The sequence below is a fragment of the Streptopelia decaocto genome (assembly GCF_964273445.1).
Source record: "Streptopelia decaocto genome assembly, chromosome: 6".
In the NCBI taxonomy this organism is placed as follows: domain Eukaryota; kingdom Metazoa; phylum Chordata; class Aves; order Columbiformes; family Columbidae; genus Streptopelia; species Streptopelia decaocto.
Window position 1 is genome coordinate 25,013,464 of NC_138660.1, and position 18,051 is coordinate 25,031,514.

Genomic DNA, 18,051 nt, shown 5'->3' on the forward strand with positions numbered 1-18,051 from the left:
CAGCCTGGCAGCGTCCAATTGAGAAATAAAATGGGAAATAGCTTGACTGTAGAGGGCTGAACACAAGGAGCCGTTATCTCCGGGCTCTTGGGCAGGGTCTGCTCTGAGCAGCGTGGGTTCCCTGTTGGGTACGGGCTGCACGTCACAGCTGGACTGGGCCAGATGTGAACCACTGCAACCTCTGCAGCATTTTGTGAGTTACTGCTGCGGAGCAGAGCACTCACGCCTGGTACCTGATGTTACTGAAAGAAGCACTGACCACTAAAAACTAAGGGTATTTTGCTTTTGGCTCTTCAGAAAGGGAAACCTCTGTTGGGAAGAACTAGCAGATGAGAATTTCAGTGGTTTTTTTGTCATATTTTAATTGTGATAGCACATTTGAGCTTTGATTTTTATCAGCATGTTTCTACTAAAATGGAGGATGTAAGCAGTAGCTTACCAGGTAGAGGAGAAAAAAAAGGGAGGGTCTGGTAGGGAAGATGACAAAATGAGCCTACCATGTCTCTCTTAATGCTCTTTGACAAAAATCAATAAAGCACTAACCTATTTAAGAGTGAAAAGGTATTGCCTCCATTAACATGTCATAAAAGGATAAGTATTTTGAGAGCAGTGGCTAGAAAACATATAAAGAGAAGCAATTTTGTTGGGTTGGTTTTGCTCTCAGTAATCTGCTAAGCTGCTTGTTGTGAAGAATTGATCAGTATGGAGTTTCCACAGTGTGGAGATGACAAAATGACCTAGTTATTCTGTATATTTTCTTCCACACAGACCCTTTTAGAGACGACTACGAATCTCTTAAACCACGATCTGCACTGGTCCCTGTGTAACCTCAGAGCTTCTGTCACTAGAGGGCTTACCCCAAAGCAGGATTACTGCTGCATTTGTCTACAGCAGTACAAAAGGCGGCAAGAAACTGCTGATGAAATCATTGTTTTCAGGTAAAGTGAAGCGTTACGGCTGTGATCACGTTAATAGTTTTACAAGGAAAGAAAAAGAGCAAGCTGCTGGTCTCTGACTACACAGTAATTGTGTGTGTCTCTGTTCCCCAGTGCTGTAAAACAGCTGGGTAACCAGAGCAGCCCTCCTTGCATGCAGTGTCTCTGTCTCAGCTGGAAATCACATGGCAGTGCTGGGAGAGATGTTCAGCATGCTGTCAGTTTGTCTGTCATCTCTCCCAATTGCACTTTGTGCAATTGCAGCGCCCTGGGTTCACTTGTCTGTGTTTGCACATCTGGGATCTGTTGCAGCCCTGACTACGCACTTTGCGGGCATCTCTGATTTTCCTGTCTGTGACTAGGTGGCTGTAAAACAAGACAAAATCCTTATTACCTTAGTGTTATGATCTGTAACATCTGAAAATGGGCATCTATTGTTATTTTTGGAAGTCTAGAAATACTACAGGAGCATGTGGAGGTGTGAGGGTAGTGCTGTATTTACATACAAGCAGCCTTGTTTTCCATTGAGCGCACAGATTGTTCCTCCAAAGCACAGAGCTGTCAGCAGAATTCTTCTCTTTACAGCTGTGGCCACTTGTACCATTCGCTGTGTCTGCTGAGCAAAGAGTGTGGGACGGTAACCAAAGGCCTGATGAGGTGGATGTGCTATAAATGCAACTCCAGTAACAAGGGAGGAAAACTGAGCGAGAACTTGTCGGCGCTGAAGAAAGGCAGCGGAGCATCCTTGGCACAGGTACGGGTTGTGGGGGGGTTTCTCTTTGAGTAAACTTTGAGCAGTGCGTGCAGACTTCATTGCTTTGTTCTCATGTCTGTCTTTGCTTCCAGACAAGCGCATGATCAGTATCTGCAGCTAACTAGACATGTTGTGTTTGGGGGTGGGTATACAGAGCTGTGCAAGAAATGGGTATTTGATTGGACTCGCTAAGTGCTTGTACAATGCTTAAAGAAGCTTGCATGTGAACAAGACCTGTGCAGCTTGATTGGGGTGAAAGGACAGATAATTAGTTTGTATTTATTGTCAGTATTTGTGTGCAAGAAGTTTCACCAACCACAATTCAAACAGAAGAGCAGTCTCAATATGCACACCGCTGTCCTTTCCCTGGCATGGTGCTGTAAGCAAAAATGGCAGGAGGCTTGTTGGGGTGTCTCTTTGGGATATTGCACCAGGGCAGTTGAGTCCGCTGCCCTGTGTTCCAGTGGAGATGGTCACCGATGAGGGTTTGTTCCTAAATGCCTCAAGGTACTTTGTGCATTTGTCACCACGCAGATGCATGCAAAGCAACGTTTTTCCACTTCAGAAACTAAAGTAATTCAATGGAGTATGTTTTTATAGTAGTACTTTAGTTTTCTTCTAGCAGATTATCTCAATTTCTGCCAAACCAATTCCCATCAAAGATAGCTAACAGCATTAGTCAACTTCCATCAGCCTCTGTATTAACAAAAAAAGAAGCTTTCTGCTTGAAGGGAGACCTGGGGGAAACTAATCTCTGAGGAGCGTATGGAGCGCAATGCAGTCTTTGCAGTCAAATTGTGTTAGTTTCTTATACGGTGACAGAAAGACAAGTTTTCCCAGGAGACTGTAAATCGACTGTGGTCCAAATAGTCTGCTTACAAGTGCTCGTCATTTTGTGTTCCGTCCTGCTGTAGTGAAATAAGGATAGTAGCTGTGAAGTTAAGCACCCCATGTTTTACCCTCTACACTTCTGCTCCAAAGGAATGTCTGCAAATGGGTGCGACAGACAAGGTGTAACTTTAAAGCTAAAGGCAAAATTAAGTACTAAAAGTGACATTAAAGTGACTTATAACTTGGCTGTCACTGGATTTCTCATGGGCTGGTCAGTCAGAGAACCCCTGTGCCTCCCCTGGACTTACCCCACGGTAGGATGAAGTGGAAAATGCTCCAGGTGACATGGCAATGATCAAGGCAGGGAGGAGAAGATGCTTCCCTGGATTTAACTGATCCGTCTGTAGAAGCGAGGGGCTGGCTGGGACTCGGGGCTTAAATGGAGATGTGGAGGGATGGGATGGGGCAGAAAAGGGGTTCCAGCACGGATCATCTAGCAGCAAATATCCATTCCCTGCTCTCCCTCGTGCTCCTGGCAGAGAAGCCGTTGCCTCCTGCTCCGCTTGGCTCCGGCTCCTCAGAGCCCCCACCTCCTCCTGATGCCCCAGATCCTCTTCAAGTTTGATGTTCCTCATATATTTAAATTATAATATTTAACTGTTGCACTAACATGTGATTAAACTGTTGCACAGTCAGATCTTTAAAAAGCTGAATATATTTAGACTTGGCGAAAGACTGCAAAATCTCTAGCTTCACCAGGAAGTTTGTTTGCTTAACAATTGCTGCTCAGTAGTGTTAATTAACCCTGCAAGGTAACGATTTGTGTGGCGAGGCAGCAGTTATGGAGCGCTGGGAGAGCAACGTGTGTGATGGAGCCAAAGGCAGAAGCCAGGAGGGTCACCGGGAGCGCTTGCTGGGACAGGCTGGTGCCTATGGTGGGGTTTGCTCTCCCACAGCCTCAAGTACATCTAGGCAGAGAATTAAACATGAAAACAGCTCCCCACGCTCGGTTTGACGCAACCCTGGTCTGTGCAGAATTGAGGTGTGAAAGGTGCACGTTCTGCAGTGGCCTGGTGGGTGATGTATGATGCTGGAGAGGAGGTGCGGGCAAGGGGGGACTCGCAGGATTCCTCCACAACCGCGTGTTCCCGAGGGTCCTTCTCAGCCTGGGTGCAAGATAGCAATGCTAACAGGTCACTGGTGCCAGCCCAGGCATGGAACACATTCATTTCTCTTTCTCACAAGGTTTATTCAGCCTTTTGGTGCTGCAGTTCTCTGGTGACGGGCTCCTCTGCGTTCCCTCTCAACTCTGCTGTCACTGGGCAGACCCAGAGGTCTGTGTTGGTCAGTCTGCTCTTGCTTCAGCAGCCGGTGTTTGTGTGGACAGTCCCAGCGGGAGGTTACGGTAACACACCTGTGCTTCCAGTCCTGCCTTCCCAGTCCCCTGGGAGCCAGCTCTGACGCTTCGGGGGCATTTTGCACATAGATCTGAGAGGATTGCTTTGCAATCACTTTGAACACCCTGAAAGCTTAGTCTGTCTCTGCAAAACCTAATGTGTGTTGTTTTGGCTTTTTTCCATAGTGAAATCTTCAGTTTAGGTATTTATTTCCTTAGCAAGCCTTGAATTAGGAATAGATTCATACTGGTAAATGCCACTGAGCATCTGGAGTGCATTTCATAGTACCAACTCTGTTCTGCTGCAACAAAGACTGTCAGTTTGAATTTTGCCGTGTTGTTGAGGCTTGGATGTGAAACGACAGCCCAACAGACAGTGTTTGCTCTGTCCCTGCTTTGCATGCATGACTTCTGCAGCAATTGCCTTGAAACTGGGGGAGGTGGAGAAATGCCACAAGCCAGCACTGAACTGTCATTGAATGTGGTGATAGCACTTAGTTAAGCGGAGCTTTGCTGTGTTGAGGGCTTGAGACATCCTGGCCCAGCAAAGGGGAATAGCAAGGGAAGGGCAAAGGGGCTTTTCCTCTGGTTTGTGCTTTCTGTGTTAGCCCCTAAACCTTGCTTGTCTTCCCAAGGGTAATATTCTGAGTCTAAGCTGATCATCTTTGTGTCCTCTTTACCTTGTATCCTACCAGAAATGAGTGTTAAAAGAAATGAAAGTGTGTGTGTTTGTGGTGGCTTTTTAATCCCATTTAAAACTTCCAGTGTTTTTTTGCATTGTGGTGTTTGAAGTTAACGGAGGCACATCAGGTGAAAGCACAGTAGCTGGACTTCTGCCTAAATACATAACTGAAACAGTCGTGATATTTTAGTCATTGATCTCCAAAACTAATTTGCCTTGTTACAGTGAGCTAGTTTGTGTTTCCTGTTTATTCTGCCAGCCTGCATACTAGGGATCAGGGAGAGGAAGAGTCGTGGCTCTTGGGCCATAAGCTCTGCAGAAAACACCATGAAGCCCTAAGCTGACGTGCTCTGGTTATTTCATGTTTGAGAATGCGCCTGAGTTCTAAGGGCACCGCTGTTAGAGCTGTCCAGATGGCAAATATGTTTTATTCAGGAGCTTAATCCTGTCAAGTCACACCAGGACGGACAATGAACGTGATCGTAGTTAATCCGGTTTGTCAGACTCTACCTTTGAGCTCTGTCCTGCAGCCTGTCACCAGTGTCCCTCATTGCGACACGGCCTTCCATCCAACCTGGAGCTTACTGACCAACATCCTCCTGTGCGGTGTCGATACCGTACAGTATCACGGAGCTGTGATGTTACACGTCCCTCTGCAGCATGTCTGTGTGCTTTCTGGTGGGTAAGAATGAAGGTTTAGGGCATTTTTTTCGCCAATACTTATTTTAGTGCTAGACAGATGTTACATGACCTCCATCAATCAGTAGACAGAGCCAATTGTACTGTTGCCAGTGTAATGGTGACCATCAGTTATTAGCTTGACTCCCAGCAATATCAAAATTTCCCAAGGGCTTTATAACTTTGAAAATATCTAGTCGCGATGGTTTTTTTTCCCCAAAATGACACCAAGCAGGTAATTATCATTTTACACACTTACAAGATGGTGTGTTCTCTGCAGAGATTAATGCCACATGGGTATTAACTGAGAAAAAGCCCAGTGCTTTAGTTTCAGAGTTGGTTTTGGTGGTAGATTCCTTAACTTCTTCAACCATGTGTAGGAAACCCATGTGAGGAAGGAGCTGGAGACATTTTGTACCGTTGGCTTCTCATCAGCAGAACATCTGTGTTTTAAGATTTCTTGTAATGTATTGAAAACAAAAGTGATTTTGTAAGAAAACTGAGAGCAGGAGTCTTAACTAGTAGCTACAGAACTGACACCAAAGTTAAAACTGGAAATAAAATACACCTTTAAAGAGGTTAATTTCAAAACCATAATTATCCTGTAGCAGCTTTTAAATAGACTCTTTTCTTGGACTTTTCATACTGGGGGAGTGGTTAGTTTGTTTTGCTGTTTTTTTTTTTTGACAAAATCAGACTGAATTGTAGTTGTTTCCCCTGGCCTTCATGTCTAGCTGTCTGTAGCCTGGCAGAAGTTTTCCTTTCTTGCTGACAATCCAAAGTCTTGCGCTCTGGGCCCCGAGAGAGGCCAACACGAAGCAAGACAGCTGACTGCAGGCTGCCTAATGCAGAGATGGTGAGACGGGCTGCCCTGTGCTCCGGGGATCACCCGGGGAACGCGCTGTCCTGCCTAAGGGAGAAGGTGGCAGAGTGTCTGTGGGTATTCTTTGCTTTACTTTACATCTCAATTTCGAAGAAACTATTCTGACAGTTTAATGAAAACTTCCTCCCGTTTAATAAAACATATCTAGGAGGATCTGTAGAACAGGCTTGTTTAAATACGGTGACAGATGCTGGGCTGCTGCAACCTGTTGATACCCCACACACCGCATCAGTCCCCGCTGCCGATGGTTATGTGTAGCAGTGCTCGGCTGTCGTGTATCTGTTCTCTGAGGAACCGGCACAGCTCGTTACATACATCATGGCTGTGAAGCTGCAAGCTTTCAGTCTGTGTTTGCAGATCTGCCCTGGAGCACAGGCAGGAAAAAGAGTGCGACCTTCCCTTGGTGGGGAAGGGCTGCCCGCGCTTGCTGCTGCTGCTGCTGGAGCGGCGATTGCTGCTCCCTGCCCTGGTTTGTACTCCTGCCAAGCTGAGAAATTACCAAAAGGCCAAAGGGTTAAGAAGGGTGTAGGTGAACAACCTTTCTTTTGATGTTTCTCTGAAGGAGGGGAGAAAATTAAGGAGAAGCCGAGGTTTTGGTTCAGTTTGCAGTTCCTAGATGGGACGGTATGAGGGAGTTGCGGCTGGTTCAGTGGTGTTTGCTGCGGCTGAGAGCGTTACTGGCTGCTCTGGAGGGCGACTGTCGGAAATGCAGCTGGCGGGTGAGCATCTGTCCCTGGGAGACCCCTGAAATGGAAAGCTGTGGTTCCCATGTCCCGCCTCCCTCTCCAGCCCTTTTACCCTCATGTTGCACTATGAAAACAGGAAGTTTTGTTGGTTTATATGCAAATTGAGCATAGATAGGCTTGGGCGGCTGCAGCTGAGCTCCCAGGACCAGAGCTGTTCTTAGGCACGTTATAAAGTTCCCTCTTAGCCAGCAGTAGGACATTGCTGCACAGGTGCCAGGAGCTGTGAAGGGGACAGATAGCAGAGGCGTCTGCTTGGGTTTTCTGTAAGATTTGGGGTCATGTTATCAAAAAGCCACTAGCATAAGGCGTCACTAGTCTTTCTTACAACAAGTAGGAATTCTTCCATCTTCTGTGTGTCTTTACCTTCCCTTTCTTTCCCCAAAGTTCTGCCGCTGAGAGAACACTACACCTCTTGAACCAACCACGGAGCCTCCTTAGCTCATGTCAGAAAATGAATTATTTGCCCTCGTGCTTGACACGAGGGTTCAGGCACTGAACTGAGGTCAGCCTGAGCACAGGCCTGTTGTGCGTCACCTTGATGTAATGTTGAATCCGTGTGCTGCCATGCTTCCCTCGAAGCCCAATATGTTATAAATAAGTATCTCATCTGGTGGGCCATAGTGTCCAGTGAGGGTATGTGGGGTTTTGTGTTTATCTAATGAATCCTGGACAGTGTTACAGCTCCTTTGGCAAAAGGTATGAGTGAATGTCCAAGTGCAAGCGTGAGCTGCTAGCAGAGAAGGGACGTGTGCCCGTGTGTGTTCAGATATTTAATACAAGCAGGGCTCCTTCCTCCTCTCTCTGTCACCGCAGCGTGTCGGTTGCAGCCACAGCGAGTCTATTAGAGCACAGATCAGCCTGTCCTCTCCCTCGCCTTGAGTGGGAGGTTTGCTCCTGAGGTTCAGCTGGAAAGAAGAGACACCTGCCTTCCCCGTCCTGCTCCCGCAGAGCCGGGAGGACAGAACTGGTGTGACAGATGGCTCCCGCCGGAGCGGCGCGCGGGGAAGGCTGCTCTGCGGTGGGCTTTGGTGGCTCAGTGTGTCTGTTTATTCACAGACTATTTGCCTCCTGCCTGCCCTAGTGCTACCGGCTGCCGTGGCATCCCAAGAGTTTGAGCACCTTTTTGTAAGGCTACTCAAGCCATGGTGAAATAAGTGTCCAGCTGCAAGGCAGGGATGGCAGAAGGTGGACTCGGGGTCCATTGCCTGTGGATTCAGCTCCGTAAATGAGGGAGGTGGGTGTTGGTTTTGTTCCTAGGAATCCCCAAACCTTCCCCAGGACTTCTGGCTGCATCTGCCCCATGTTATGGAGCAGCCCCCTGGGGTAAATGGTGCCCCGATGCTCTAATTGATGTGGCAACACGTTTTGTGGAAGGAACGGCAGCACTTAGATCTCTTGGTGTGACTATTAACGGCGCCTCTGCTTACAACTGCTGTATGATCTGCTGCGCTTAGGCACTCGCTGATGATGGATTTTGTAGCTGCTAAATTAAAGATAATTGCAGGCTTAGGAGGGCTGTGTGGTGACTACCAGAGGGGGTGGAATATGTGCAGGCAAAATGTGCAACGGAGATTAGCATTATAGTGGTGAGATCTATGAGAACTGTAAAACAAAAAGGAACCTTTCTTCTTGCTGGCCCAGATCCTCAAGGGAGTAAATTGCGTCTCTTGGGTTTTGAGTCTATTCTGAGGCCTTTCTGAAGGGGCGTAAGGATTTGGCTGGAAATGGCTTGGAGGTACTGAACTGCTTCGTACTGATAATAATAATAATAATAATAATAACAATGATAATAATAATAATAGTAATAATCAGCAGGTTGCTGGCCCTGCAGCAGCACTGGAGGCAGGGGCTGTGCTGCGGGGTGAGCGAGGGAGCTGAGTGGATTCCACTGATACCCCCGTGCTGACGCTGGACTCAGAGCATCCCCGTAGCTCTTGAATGAACATGCCTTTAGTGACACAGTTAAAAAAGGAAAAAGCCTGACAGCAGTTGTTTCCATGACAACAGGAAGAATTGCCTGCAATATTTCATCTCATCAGCCTGGAGAACAGTCTGATTGATAGTTACATACGCGTGGCAGAGAGATAGCAGAAGAGGGAAGGCCAATTATATTGCGTTTTCCTTGTCCTTGAGTGCCTGCGGCCGCAGCGGCTGTGGAGGGCGGGTTTTCCTTGTTGTTGTTGTTCCCCAAGTGCAAATGACCCGCGTGTCCCCTGGGCAGTGCCTGTGTGACCTGCCAGCTGTGGGTACATGACCCCCCCAGTTCAAACCTAAGCCATGCGTGCAGGGAATATGGACATTGGGCCCCTTGACTGGTGGTTAGCAAAGAGTTATTTACAATATAAAGAATATCTTGGAGGGGGACGAAATGAGTTTGAGCACATGCTTCCAGCATAAGTGTTTTGCACTCAGGACATTCCTCTCTTCTCAGACTGTTGAACAAATGTCTCAAAGGTAAGATGCACGTGCTTTCAGGAGAATAACAGGATGATTCAGGCTTCAGGAAAGCCGTGGTGGGGAACTTTCTTTCAAGGCAGCTCGCCGGAGGTGATTTTTGTTGCAGAGGTGCCAGCAGGGTTTCCCTTTTTCCTTGGCTACTGGTTAAAAATTGAGTCAAAGACTAAGACAGTGTGATCTCTGGCAAAATGTCACTCCCCCTCCTCCCAGGCCTTACCCCTCCACTCCAGAGCACACTGAAGCCCCTTGGCCATGGTGGGGCCAGCAGTTTGGCCTTAATTCCAGCTGATTGCGCTCCTTGGAGACAGTGATACTAGTTCTTCATGTTGGGCTTGATCCGTTGCCAAAGAGGGTTTAAAGTGAATGCGACTTAAGCCAGCCCTCACTGGTAGGACTCTAGCACTTGGGATTAATAGCCCTTGGGAAATGTATTTTGGGGAAAATATTTGAGGATGAACATTGACTGTTCCCTTAAAAATAGATCCCCAGGGACAACAGATGCCAGATTGCTGCTCATGAGGGAGGCTGTTCTTCCCGGCTCCTGTTGTAGTTTCTTGATGATGCTTTTGCTTTGGAATATGAGCAGAAACATTCAAAATAGAAACATTGTGATGTGATAAAATGGAACAAACCTACAAGAATCTGTGATGCTCTGTCATCTCTCCCTGGGATATGCAAATGATGCCTTTTAAAGCAGTTGGAGTGTATATGTGGCCCTCCTTGCGTTAATGCTCGTCGCAATTGTTTGCCCTCACCTGCAAGCCTGTAACTGCCCCGGCGCTGCTGGGGTGACATTTACCCTTGTCCCCAGCTGCTCGTACGCTGCGAGCGCTGACACTGCTGGGCAGTGTCTGTTGTGTTCTGTGTCTCAGGGGACGCGGCTGCCTCTGATGTGTGAGTCACCTTGTCTCCCCCCACCGTTTTCACCCCTCATTTCCCAGCTTTTAGTCTGTGACATCCTACTAGGGGAAAAAAAGGACTTTAGGAGAGACACGTTGGCGCAATAATTGTTCCCTGAAATAACTTGGCATGATCCGTGCCCTATCGCAGCGTGCTGCAGCCGGCGCTGTGTCGGGAACCTGGTGGGAGCCTGGGGAGAGCGTCAGGAGACGCTGGGGAAGAGCCCAGGAGAGGCAGCTCCTCCGCAGAGACCCATTACTGCTCTTCCCAGCTGCCTGCAGGGGAACTTTCCCATCCCCTTTTCTTTCTCTCTTTTTCTACCTCCCCTTTTTATTGTTTTTTTTTTCTTTCCCTAAAGGTAACTTAATACTATTTCTCTGCTATCAGCTACACACCCCAACAATAACTCATTGTGGATCTCTATCCTAAGGTGCACACAGTGGCTTCAAGCCAGAGGAAAGATGGCTAAAAAACCCCCTCTGAACAGGCTGTGCACTGGCTGCTCCAGGCCCAGGGGCAGGAGCAGGGATGAATTTCTGTGGATATGAACTTAACATGTTGTGTGTTGTTTCTGTAACCTTCTCCCTCTCTTTATCAGGCAAGTTCAGAGTCTCTGTTGGATCCTCAGCAAATCCAAGCTTTTGACCAGCTCTGCAGACTCAACCGAGGAACCTCCAGAGTACGTACCTGTTTTCCTTTCGGATTTGAATTGGTGAAGGGTGTTTTGCATGTTGTCAACCCAGCCATCAGCACTGGCAGCATGGGCTTTGCCTTTTCTCTTGGGTTTCATTTAGCGCTGGCAATTTACTGCGTGTAGAGCTGGCTGTTCCACATCACAAGGCAGCCCCGCTGCCTCTGACAGGGCTGGGGAATTCACTGTCAGTGAAACCACGGAAATGCCTCTGGCACTGAGGCTGGGCCTGTAAAGTGTCCACGGTGTGAGGCTTCTCAGATTGTTTTTAGATTTGGAAATAACCTCCCCTTCAGACACAGTGAGGATCGCACAGAGGGCTCCCTCCTCCTGCCTCCCGTGTTGTCCCAAGATGAGCACAGCTCCCCATTCCTTGCATCTTCCTTGTGTCTCCTGCCTGTTTTTGGCTTCAGTTGTTGGCACTTTCAGCTCTTTCTGGGTTTATTTTTCAATTATGTAACTTTACAACAACCTAAAGACACCTGGAAAGTTGTTTAGTCCGGGACTGTTGTCCTGCACTGAGCCCTATAGGGTCATTACCTACCAACATACCCTTTTCTCGATATGTGTTAAGGCTTTTCTAACTGCTGCAAGAAGAAGGTGAGCCCCCCATCTTTCTGTACCTCACATGGGTGTTTCCAGGCAGGCTGCTGGGCAGTGACGTGTCTGGGTTTTGCCTTGCAGCTGGCTCTGCTGACAGAACTGTCTCGTGGCCCCAGTGGTGAAAAGCACGGGCTGCTCAGCGTCTCCCATGGTGACCCGGCCACCAGCAGTGTCTTCCAGAATGAGAACTTCCAGCTCCACCTGGCCCCCCCTCCGCTGGCTGAAGACTAACGCGGCAAGGCCACGACTGGTGTCAGGACTCGGTGCTGGGAAGCCTTTCCATCACAACACTGGACTTTTCCCCCTCCAGCGCCCTTCCCAGACCCCTGTGTGCTGTGCTGAGCCTCGCTGTGGGGTTTGTAGCAGCGGGTGATCTCCCAGCTCTGCTGCTGCCTCTCACTAAACCGAGGCAGGCATGGGGCAGCTGGGCTGGAAGCTGTGAACTCTGGGGGCAAAACCAAGCGTGCCGAAGCACCGTGCAGCACCGCGCTGCCTGCACTGACCTGGAGGCTCACGGCAGCGCTGGTAACTTTGGAGGAGTGTGGCCTGTCCTGTGCCCAGTCCCTGCGTTTCACAGTGCTGTGTCTTTGTGGGTGGGTACCACGCTTGAGTTTTAATTGTAGTACTGGCAACAGCATTCATTTTGCGAAGGGCTGGCCCACTGCCTCATGGCAGGAGCCCTGCCATCTGAGGGCACAGAATGGGCAAACCTGGAAAAGGCTGAAGAATGCAGAGAACGATACATGTGTGAGTAAACTAACCTGCGCACGGTGCGTTCCTACAACCTTGATTAAAAAGGCCCTTGGTTGAACTTTGCTGTGTGAGCTGTGCACATGGGGAGCGGGTAACAGGGCTGCTGGTCTGGCAGTGCTGCTGTGTTCTTGGTACAATTGCCACTGAAGTCTGGTAGAGAAAGATAGTTCCTGTCACTGCAGGTGAAGCACAAACCTCCCCTCTCTTTTTGTTGTGCCCAGGTTGGGTGTGGGGGGGAGGGATGGGTGTCAAAAGGTGCCCTTGGGGGCTGCAAAGGGAGAGGATCAGTGTGATGGGCACTGGTGACCAGAGAGGTTTGTCACTGCTCAGCATTGTTTTGCAGTGCCAAGGTGGGCACATCCCTTCCCAGGGCACCTTCACCCCTCTGCTCCCACAGCTGTCGTGTTTCTGTGCTGTCACCTCTGGCTTGTGACGTGCACTCCAGATCCTGCCTGAGCAATGTGTTTTATTGGTCCAGTGGTCGTGATCTCACCTCTTCCCCTTGGTCACTTTGTCACCAGCACTTGGGTGTTTTGGGGCACCTTTCCCTCAGGGTCCCAGCTGTTCCCTGGAGCACCAGGTGTTGCTCTCCACACACACAGAACAAATGCACGAGCTGCACGGCTGGTCCGTGCGGAGCTCCCGCTAGATGCAGGAGCACGGGGCAGTGCTGCTGGCTGGGGAGCAGTGCCAGTGCCTGGCCCGTGTGCTCACCGCCTTCCCACTAACAACTACAAAACGGTGCCCCAGACGGACGTTTCCAGCCTGCAGCCCACCTGCTCAGAGGTACGTCAAGGGGCTACAGCCAGCTGCATTTTCACAGACATCACCTGAGCTGCAGCTCTTTTCCCTGCTGTCCTCCAACAGGGGCAGCTCTTCTTTCACAGAACTGGGCTGTGAGGTTGCCCACCAGCCCCAGTACTTACCAGGTGCCCAAACCCAGGTGAGGCTGGGCCGGGTGCTGGTTACTACATTTCTCTGCCTAGCACTGGGTGCGTGTTTCAGGTGCTGCCATCTGAAGCCATACATGACCCTTCCTTTGCTGGAGATATCAGAATGTTTCACTCTAGTATGGAAAATAAACAGTGAGTTAGGACAAGCAGAAGTGCAGTTGTTTAGTATTTTATTAAAGAGGAAATATACACACCTCTCCCTGGCTGAGGGAAGCAGGGAGCCCAGGGCACGTCTCTTACAGCGTGTCTATGCCAGCATGTTTGTGCAAAGAAAAGAGATCGTGTTTCTGCGAGGAGCGTGTTTCTGAGCTGGGGTGCGTGATGGAGCATAGAGAGGAACCTGCCACTGTGCTGGCTGCTCAAACGCCTTCCAGAACTAGCCCTGTCCCACACCAGCCTGCTCCACTGACTTTTTACAGGTACAACAGCAGGAAGAGGCAGCTTATTGTGCTTAAGACATTTGAACAAATCCTGGGTAGGAGACACTCACAGCTTGTGAATATTGCTAATTACTTACAGTTAAGAAAGAACGTATCCTGACGACAGTGATATGAACCTGCAAGACCAGAGGATCTCATGGTAAGTCTCGGTCATAACTACCACCTGACTCAATGTCGTTGCGTTCACGGCAGGCGGAGGCAGCTCCTGCTCGCAGGTGGGGGGAGCTGGTGCAGAGTCGGAGGGTCCCGATGGTCTTTTCTGTGCGTGGCACCTGCAGGCAGAGCTGCTGAGGGGCACCCTGGCCTCGGGAAAGGTCCCGCTGTCACCAGGCCCTGGGGAAGGGGCACCTACCAGCACCCCCATCCTCCCAGCAAGGAGAAGTCACCTCTGGGGAGAAAGCTCGGGTGGGCCAGGCACGAGAGGGAGCTTTTCCAGCTCTCCGCTTAGATTATAATGGAGCGACTAAATATGAGTAAATGCTGCAGGTTTATACATAATGCTTCCTTCTACCTATGGAATGTGTCTGAATGGTCAAAAGACACTAAAACATTGTTAGAAACCTTAGTTAACCAAGTAAGACAACCCTACCCTTAAAAAATAAATAAATCCTATTTAGCTTTACTACAGCCTTTGTTTAAATACCCTCAGAAAAACAGAGTATATTTTCAGGTGCTTTGTGAGAATGTATCTGTTCATGCAATGGCCCAAGTGCCTCATTTAACAAGCATTGCACTTTTTTATGTAAGTCATCAAAACTATAAAACCTATTATTTTGTCTGAAAGTGTTAGTCTAAAAAGTACAGTATTACTTTATAACCATTTAGGGTAAACTCCTAGCACACGCGCATGTGCACATACACACACAGTTGCCTAAACGTTTTCTAAAGATACTGCTTACAAAGTGTATAAAATTAGTAATACGTTGTCAGGATACAGTGAGAGATGAGCCATCCTATAACATAGACTATAATCTAGTATCAATCACTAAACTGTACACATTTATACAGCCTTATATTCACCAATGACTTCTGAAACGTAAACGGCAAATACACAAAGAAATTCAGTAATGCTGTTGAAAACACAGTTATTACTGACTCCAACTGATTCAAGCTGACTGAAATCTTCTGAGAAATGACATTTTTGTTTTGTCAAGCAGGGCTGAGACCAAACCACCAGCAAGACAGCTCGCTCCTATCAGCTCCTTGAGGAAACCCCTGCTCGAATCCCTCTGGCACTGGGTGCAAAGCAGCGGGAGCTGAAGCTTCCCCTCTCCCCTAGAATTACTCGGGCTGTATTTTAACAAGCACACGCGCTACCAAGCCCGTGGGCCACCCCCGCAGGCACCTCCGCGCTGTCCCCAAGCTCTGCCGACACAGTGGTGTGGCTGATAAACTTTTGTTTTCTTACATTTTGGAATTGTCCAGCCAAATGCAGGCCGTGAGGCCATTTGGTCCTGAGTGCACATGTCCGGCACCAAACAGCACAGGAGGAAGCAGCAGGCAAAGCCAAGGGCGGATTTTTTTGTGTGTTTGGAGGTAGTCACTTCCTTCACTTATTTTACACCCCAGTCTAGCGTGGTATCGGTTAGATGGCCACGCTTCACCTGTGCCTGCTCCCCCTCCTGCTGAGCTGCAAAAGCCAGATCCCCTTTCCTAAGATCCACGTGGAAAAAAGGGCCCAGCTGGATCCCAGCAAATGATCCCCCTCCGGAGCAACAGTTGCCTTCTCAGGAGATTTCAGAGCCTTGCCTAACTCAGCAGATGCCCGATGCATAGCCTGGAGAAAAGTCGGAGGCACTTTGTGCATTCTCTAGCCTGCCATACCAACCCGCGGGAAGAGCGGTGCCAACAGCCTTCGGGAAGGGCCGAGCCGGCACTAGAGAAAAGGATGGACAAACGCGCAAGGACAGACAGATGGAACGAGCGTCTTGTGGCCGCGCCTCGCCTGGCTGTTTGAGGAACAGTAAGGGCAACTCGGTTTTGCTGCTGGCAGGCGTGCCGCACTAGCTCACCCTCTGTGCTTTGAAGGCCAAACATCCTGACAGTTGGAAACATCTTGAATGGCACATCCTTGTAAGAGAAATAGTATATGGTGGAACCCAGACCAAGAAAAGGGCCTATTTCAGCTATAAAAGTCTTAAGATTTATCACTACCTTACATGCAGACGTGGGAGATCTGATCAGGCTGAGAATGTGTTAAAATTGCTCAGGCTGCTGCTAGTTCACCAGTATGCAAGTCCCATGACCGCACTCCCGTGAGGAATCGGAAATATCAAGTGCACTGGAAAAAAGGGATTGTCAGAAAAAAACAGAAAATATAAATACTACAAAAGCAACGTTACTGAGTGGGAACTGGACTGATCTGATACCAACTTCTCGGCTCACACAGTGGTTTCTATAGTCTCAATCACCTCCATTTCGCACTGTGAGGGTGACAAGAGCGGGCACTCATCTGGTTCCCAGCTGCTATCCGGGCTGTAATCTTCTTCTGAGCTTAGCTCGGCCACCCCCTCCGTGTCCTCGTCACACGACTCCACGTAGTGAACCCCCACCGCATTGATCCCGGAGTCCTCGGAGCTGGAAGGGGACGAGCAGTGATCTGGTTTTGGTGTATTGCTCTCTTTTGTGATTAAGGCATTGCGAACAGCGACTTCCTCGGGCTTTATCTTGTGGGGCAGGAGGGGAGGCTGCCTCTGCACGTAGCACATCTTCCCGTTGATGCATTTCACGCGGTAATTGTCAATGAAGAGGTCTGCGATCGTGCAGAACTGCGGGGAGTCGGGGGGCAGAGGGGGCTGGAAGACAGGCGCAAACTTCAAAAAGTGTTCGGTGAGCGAAACGGAGATCTGGATGGTGTTTGTGGACTCCCGGGGGCGAACGGGTATTTCGGTGCTGGGAAGCTGCTCCACGGGTGTCATGGGCTGATAGACATATTTACCTGTGGGGAAAACAGAGAAGTAGCATTTAAAGATGGTTAGCTTTAAGTTAGACCCAAGCCGATGATATGACGCTTGCACTTGGCTATTAATAATAACCGGTGATTCCTTGCAGCCACTGTTTTCAACAGCCTCAAGGTGCTCAGTCCTCTCCTGCTATGGATGCTTAATATCGCAGGTAAGCATAACCTTCCTTACCCCAGTCCTGCTTCAAAGACATCTGTAGGACGTAACTGAATTAACTGCAGGGCCACAGCTCCATAGCTAAGAAGCGGGACAGACAGCAAGTCTGCTCGCACCCATTTCTAGGGGAAAGAACGCTGAAAAGATGTTCAGAGACTACTTTTTCCCATTGAACACAAGCAGTTCTAGCTTACAGCTTTACTACAACGATCTCAATTGTGTTATGTTGTTATTATTCCAAATTACAATGAGTCTCTTGGTATGCGTTTCCATGTTCTCTTTTTTCTGGAGACTAAATCGTGTTTTTCTGTATTATAAACCAGAGGTTCATACATGACTTCAATTAGAATTTTAAGGCAGAAAATAAGGGAATTCCCAAGCCATAGAAATGCTTTTGGCATCTTGATTATCTGGTTAAGTAGTAAGAAAATAGGATTATGTTGGTTATATAGAGCTGAACCAAGTGTGAACTGAAAATCTTTGCTAAAAGAAACAAATAAAAAGGCAGAAAATCAGTACTTTGTTAGGAAAAACTGAGAAACCCAAGGCTATGCCCAAGACTGTAAAATGTTGCATTTTATTTGCATGAAGCCTCTGAAAGATTCATGTCTCCCTAGGGGCTCCTACACTATGAAAGCACAAATTTCCACAAGACTTGCAAGTAACGGGGCTCTCCGACGAGTTTTGATGCACAGGCTGCAAATACTGCTTTGCAAAGGCAGAACAAGTATCAAAGCACAGGAGGACTGTTTTGACGCTTGAAGCTCTCCAGGTGAGGAGCAGAAAGCCACCCAAGTCTCGCTGCATTAAGGAACCCGCTGTGCTGCGATGAGATCGGCCACGTGTCTGTGTTTGCAGCTCAGAGGTAGGTGCAGCCCTTCTTCCAAATTACCTGTTCTTTTGGAAAACTGGAGCAGTGAAGTATTGCTGCTCAGAGAGGCTGAGCGCAGCCTGGGCAACAGCAAGAGAGGAGGGCTTTCCTTACCCTGAGGAGGGGCTCGCGCCCCTCTGAGCCTGCGAATCCTTCCCAGATGTGGGAAAAGCACTGACCACACCAAATCCCAGGTGGTGTGGCAGCTGGTACCCCAGCCCGCTGTCAGAAGTGCTGGCAATGAGATGGGCTGCGAGATGCCGGCTCTGGGCCGCAGCAGCACAATGGGCTGCGAGATGCCAGCTCTAGGCTGCGAGATGCCGGCTCTGGGCTGCAGCAGCCCTGGGATCCAGGCTCCA

The 18,051-nt window shown here is 48.9% G+C and overlaps 2 protein-coding genes across 5 annotated transcripts in view; one reads left to right on the forward strand and one right to left on the reverse strand.

Moving 5' to 3' along the window:
- The window catches only part of VPS8 (VPS8 subunit of CORVET complex), a 64,968-nt gene extending 52,607 nt beyond the window's left edge, over nt 1-12,361 (forward strand). For both annotated transcript variants that reach the window (XM_082054990.1, XM_082054991.1), the window contains 4 exons: nt 769-938; nt 1,521-1,689; nt 10,861-10,941; nt 11,638-12,361. In XM_082054990.1, coding sequence (XP_081911116.1) covers nt 769-938; nt 1,521-1,689; nt 10,861-10,941; nt 11,638-11,787 — 570 coding nt within the window. In that variant the 3' untranslated portion in view covers nt 11,788-12,361. The remainder of the gene's footprint in view (nt 1-768; nt 939-1,520; nt 1,690-10,860; nt 10,942-11,637) is intronic.
- LOC309440832 (UPF0524 protein C3orf70) overlaps nt 5,124-18,051 on the reverse strand; it is a 28,175-nt gene continuing 15,247 nt past the window's right edge. The window contains exons 2-5 of one of the 3 annotated variants that reach the window (XR_014184269.1): nt 15,857-16,640; nt 13,236-13,375; nt 12,318-12,459; nt 5,124-5,273 (exon numbers count right to left, since the gene is read on the reverse strand). Coding sequence is in view for 2 of the 3 variants with exons in the window: in XM_082054994.1 (XP_081911120.1) it covers nt 16,084-16,640 (557 nt within the window). In the remaining variant the exon portion in view is untranslated. Of the gene's footprint in view, nt 5,274-12,317; nt 12,460-13,235; nt 13,376-13,421; nt 16,641-18,051 lie in introns of those variants that run through there. The other 2 variants (XM_082054994.1, XM_082054993.1) reach the window with 2 other exon arrangements.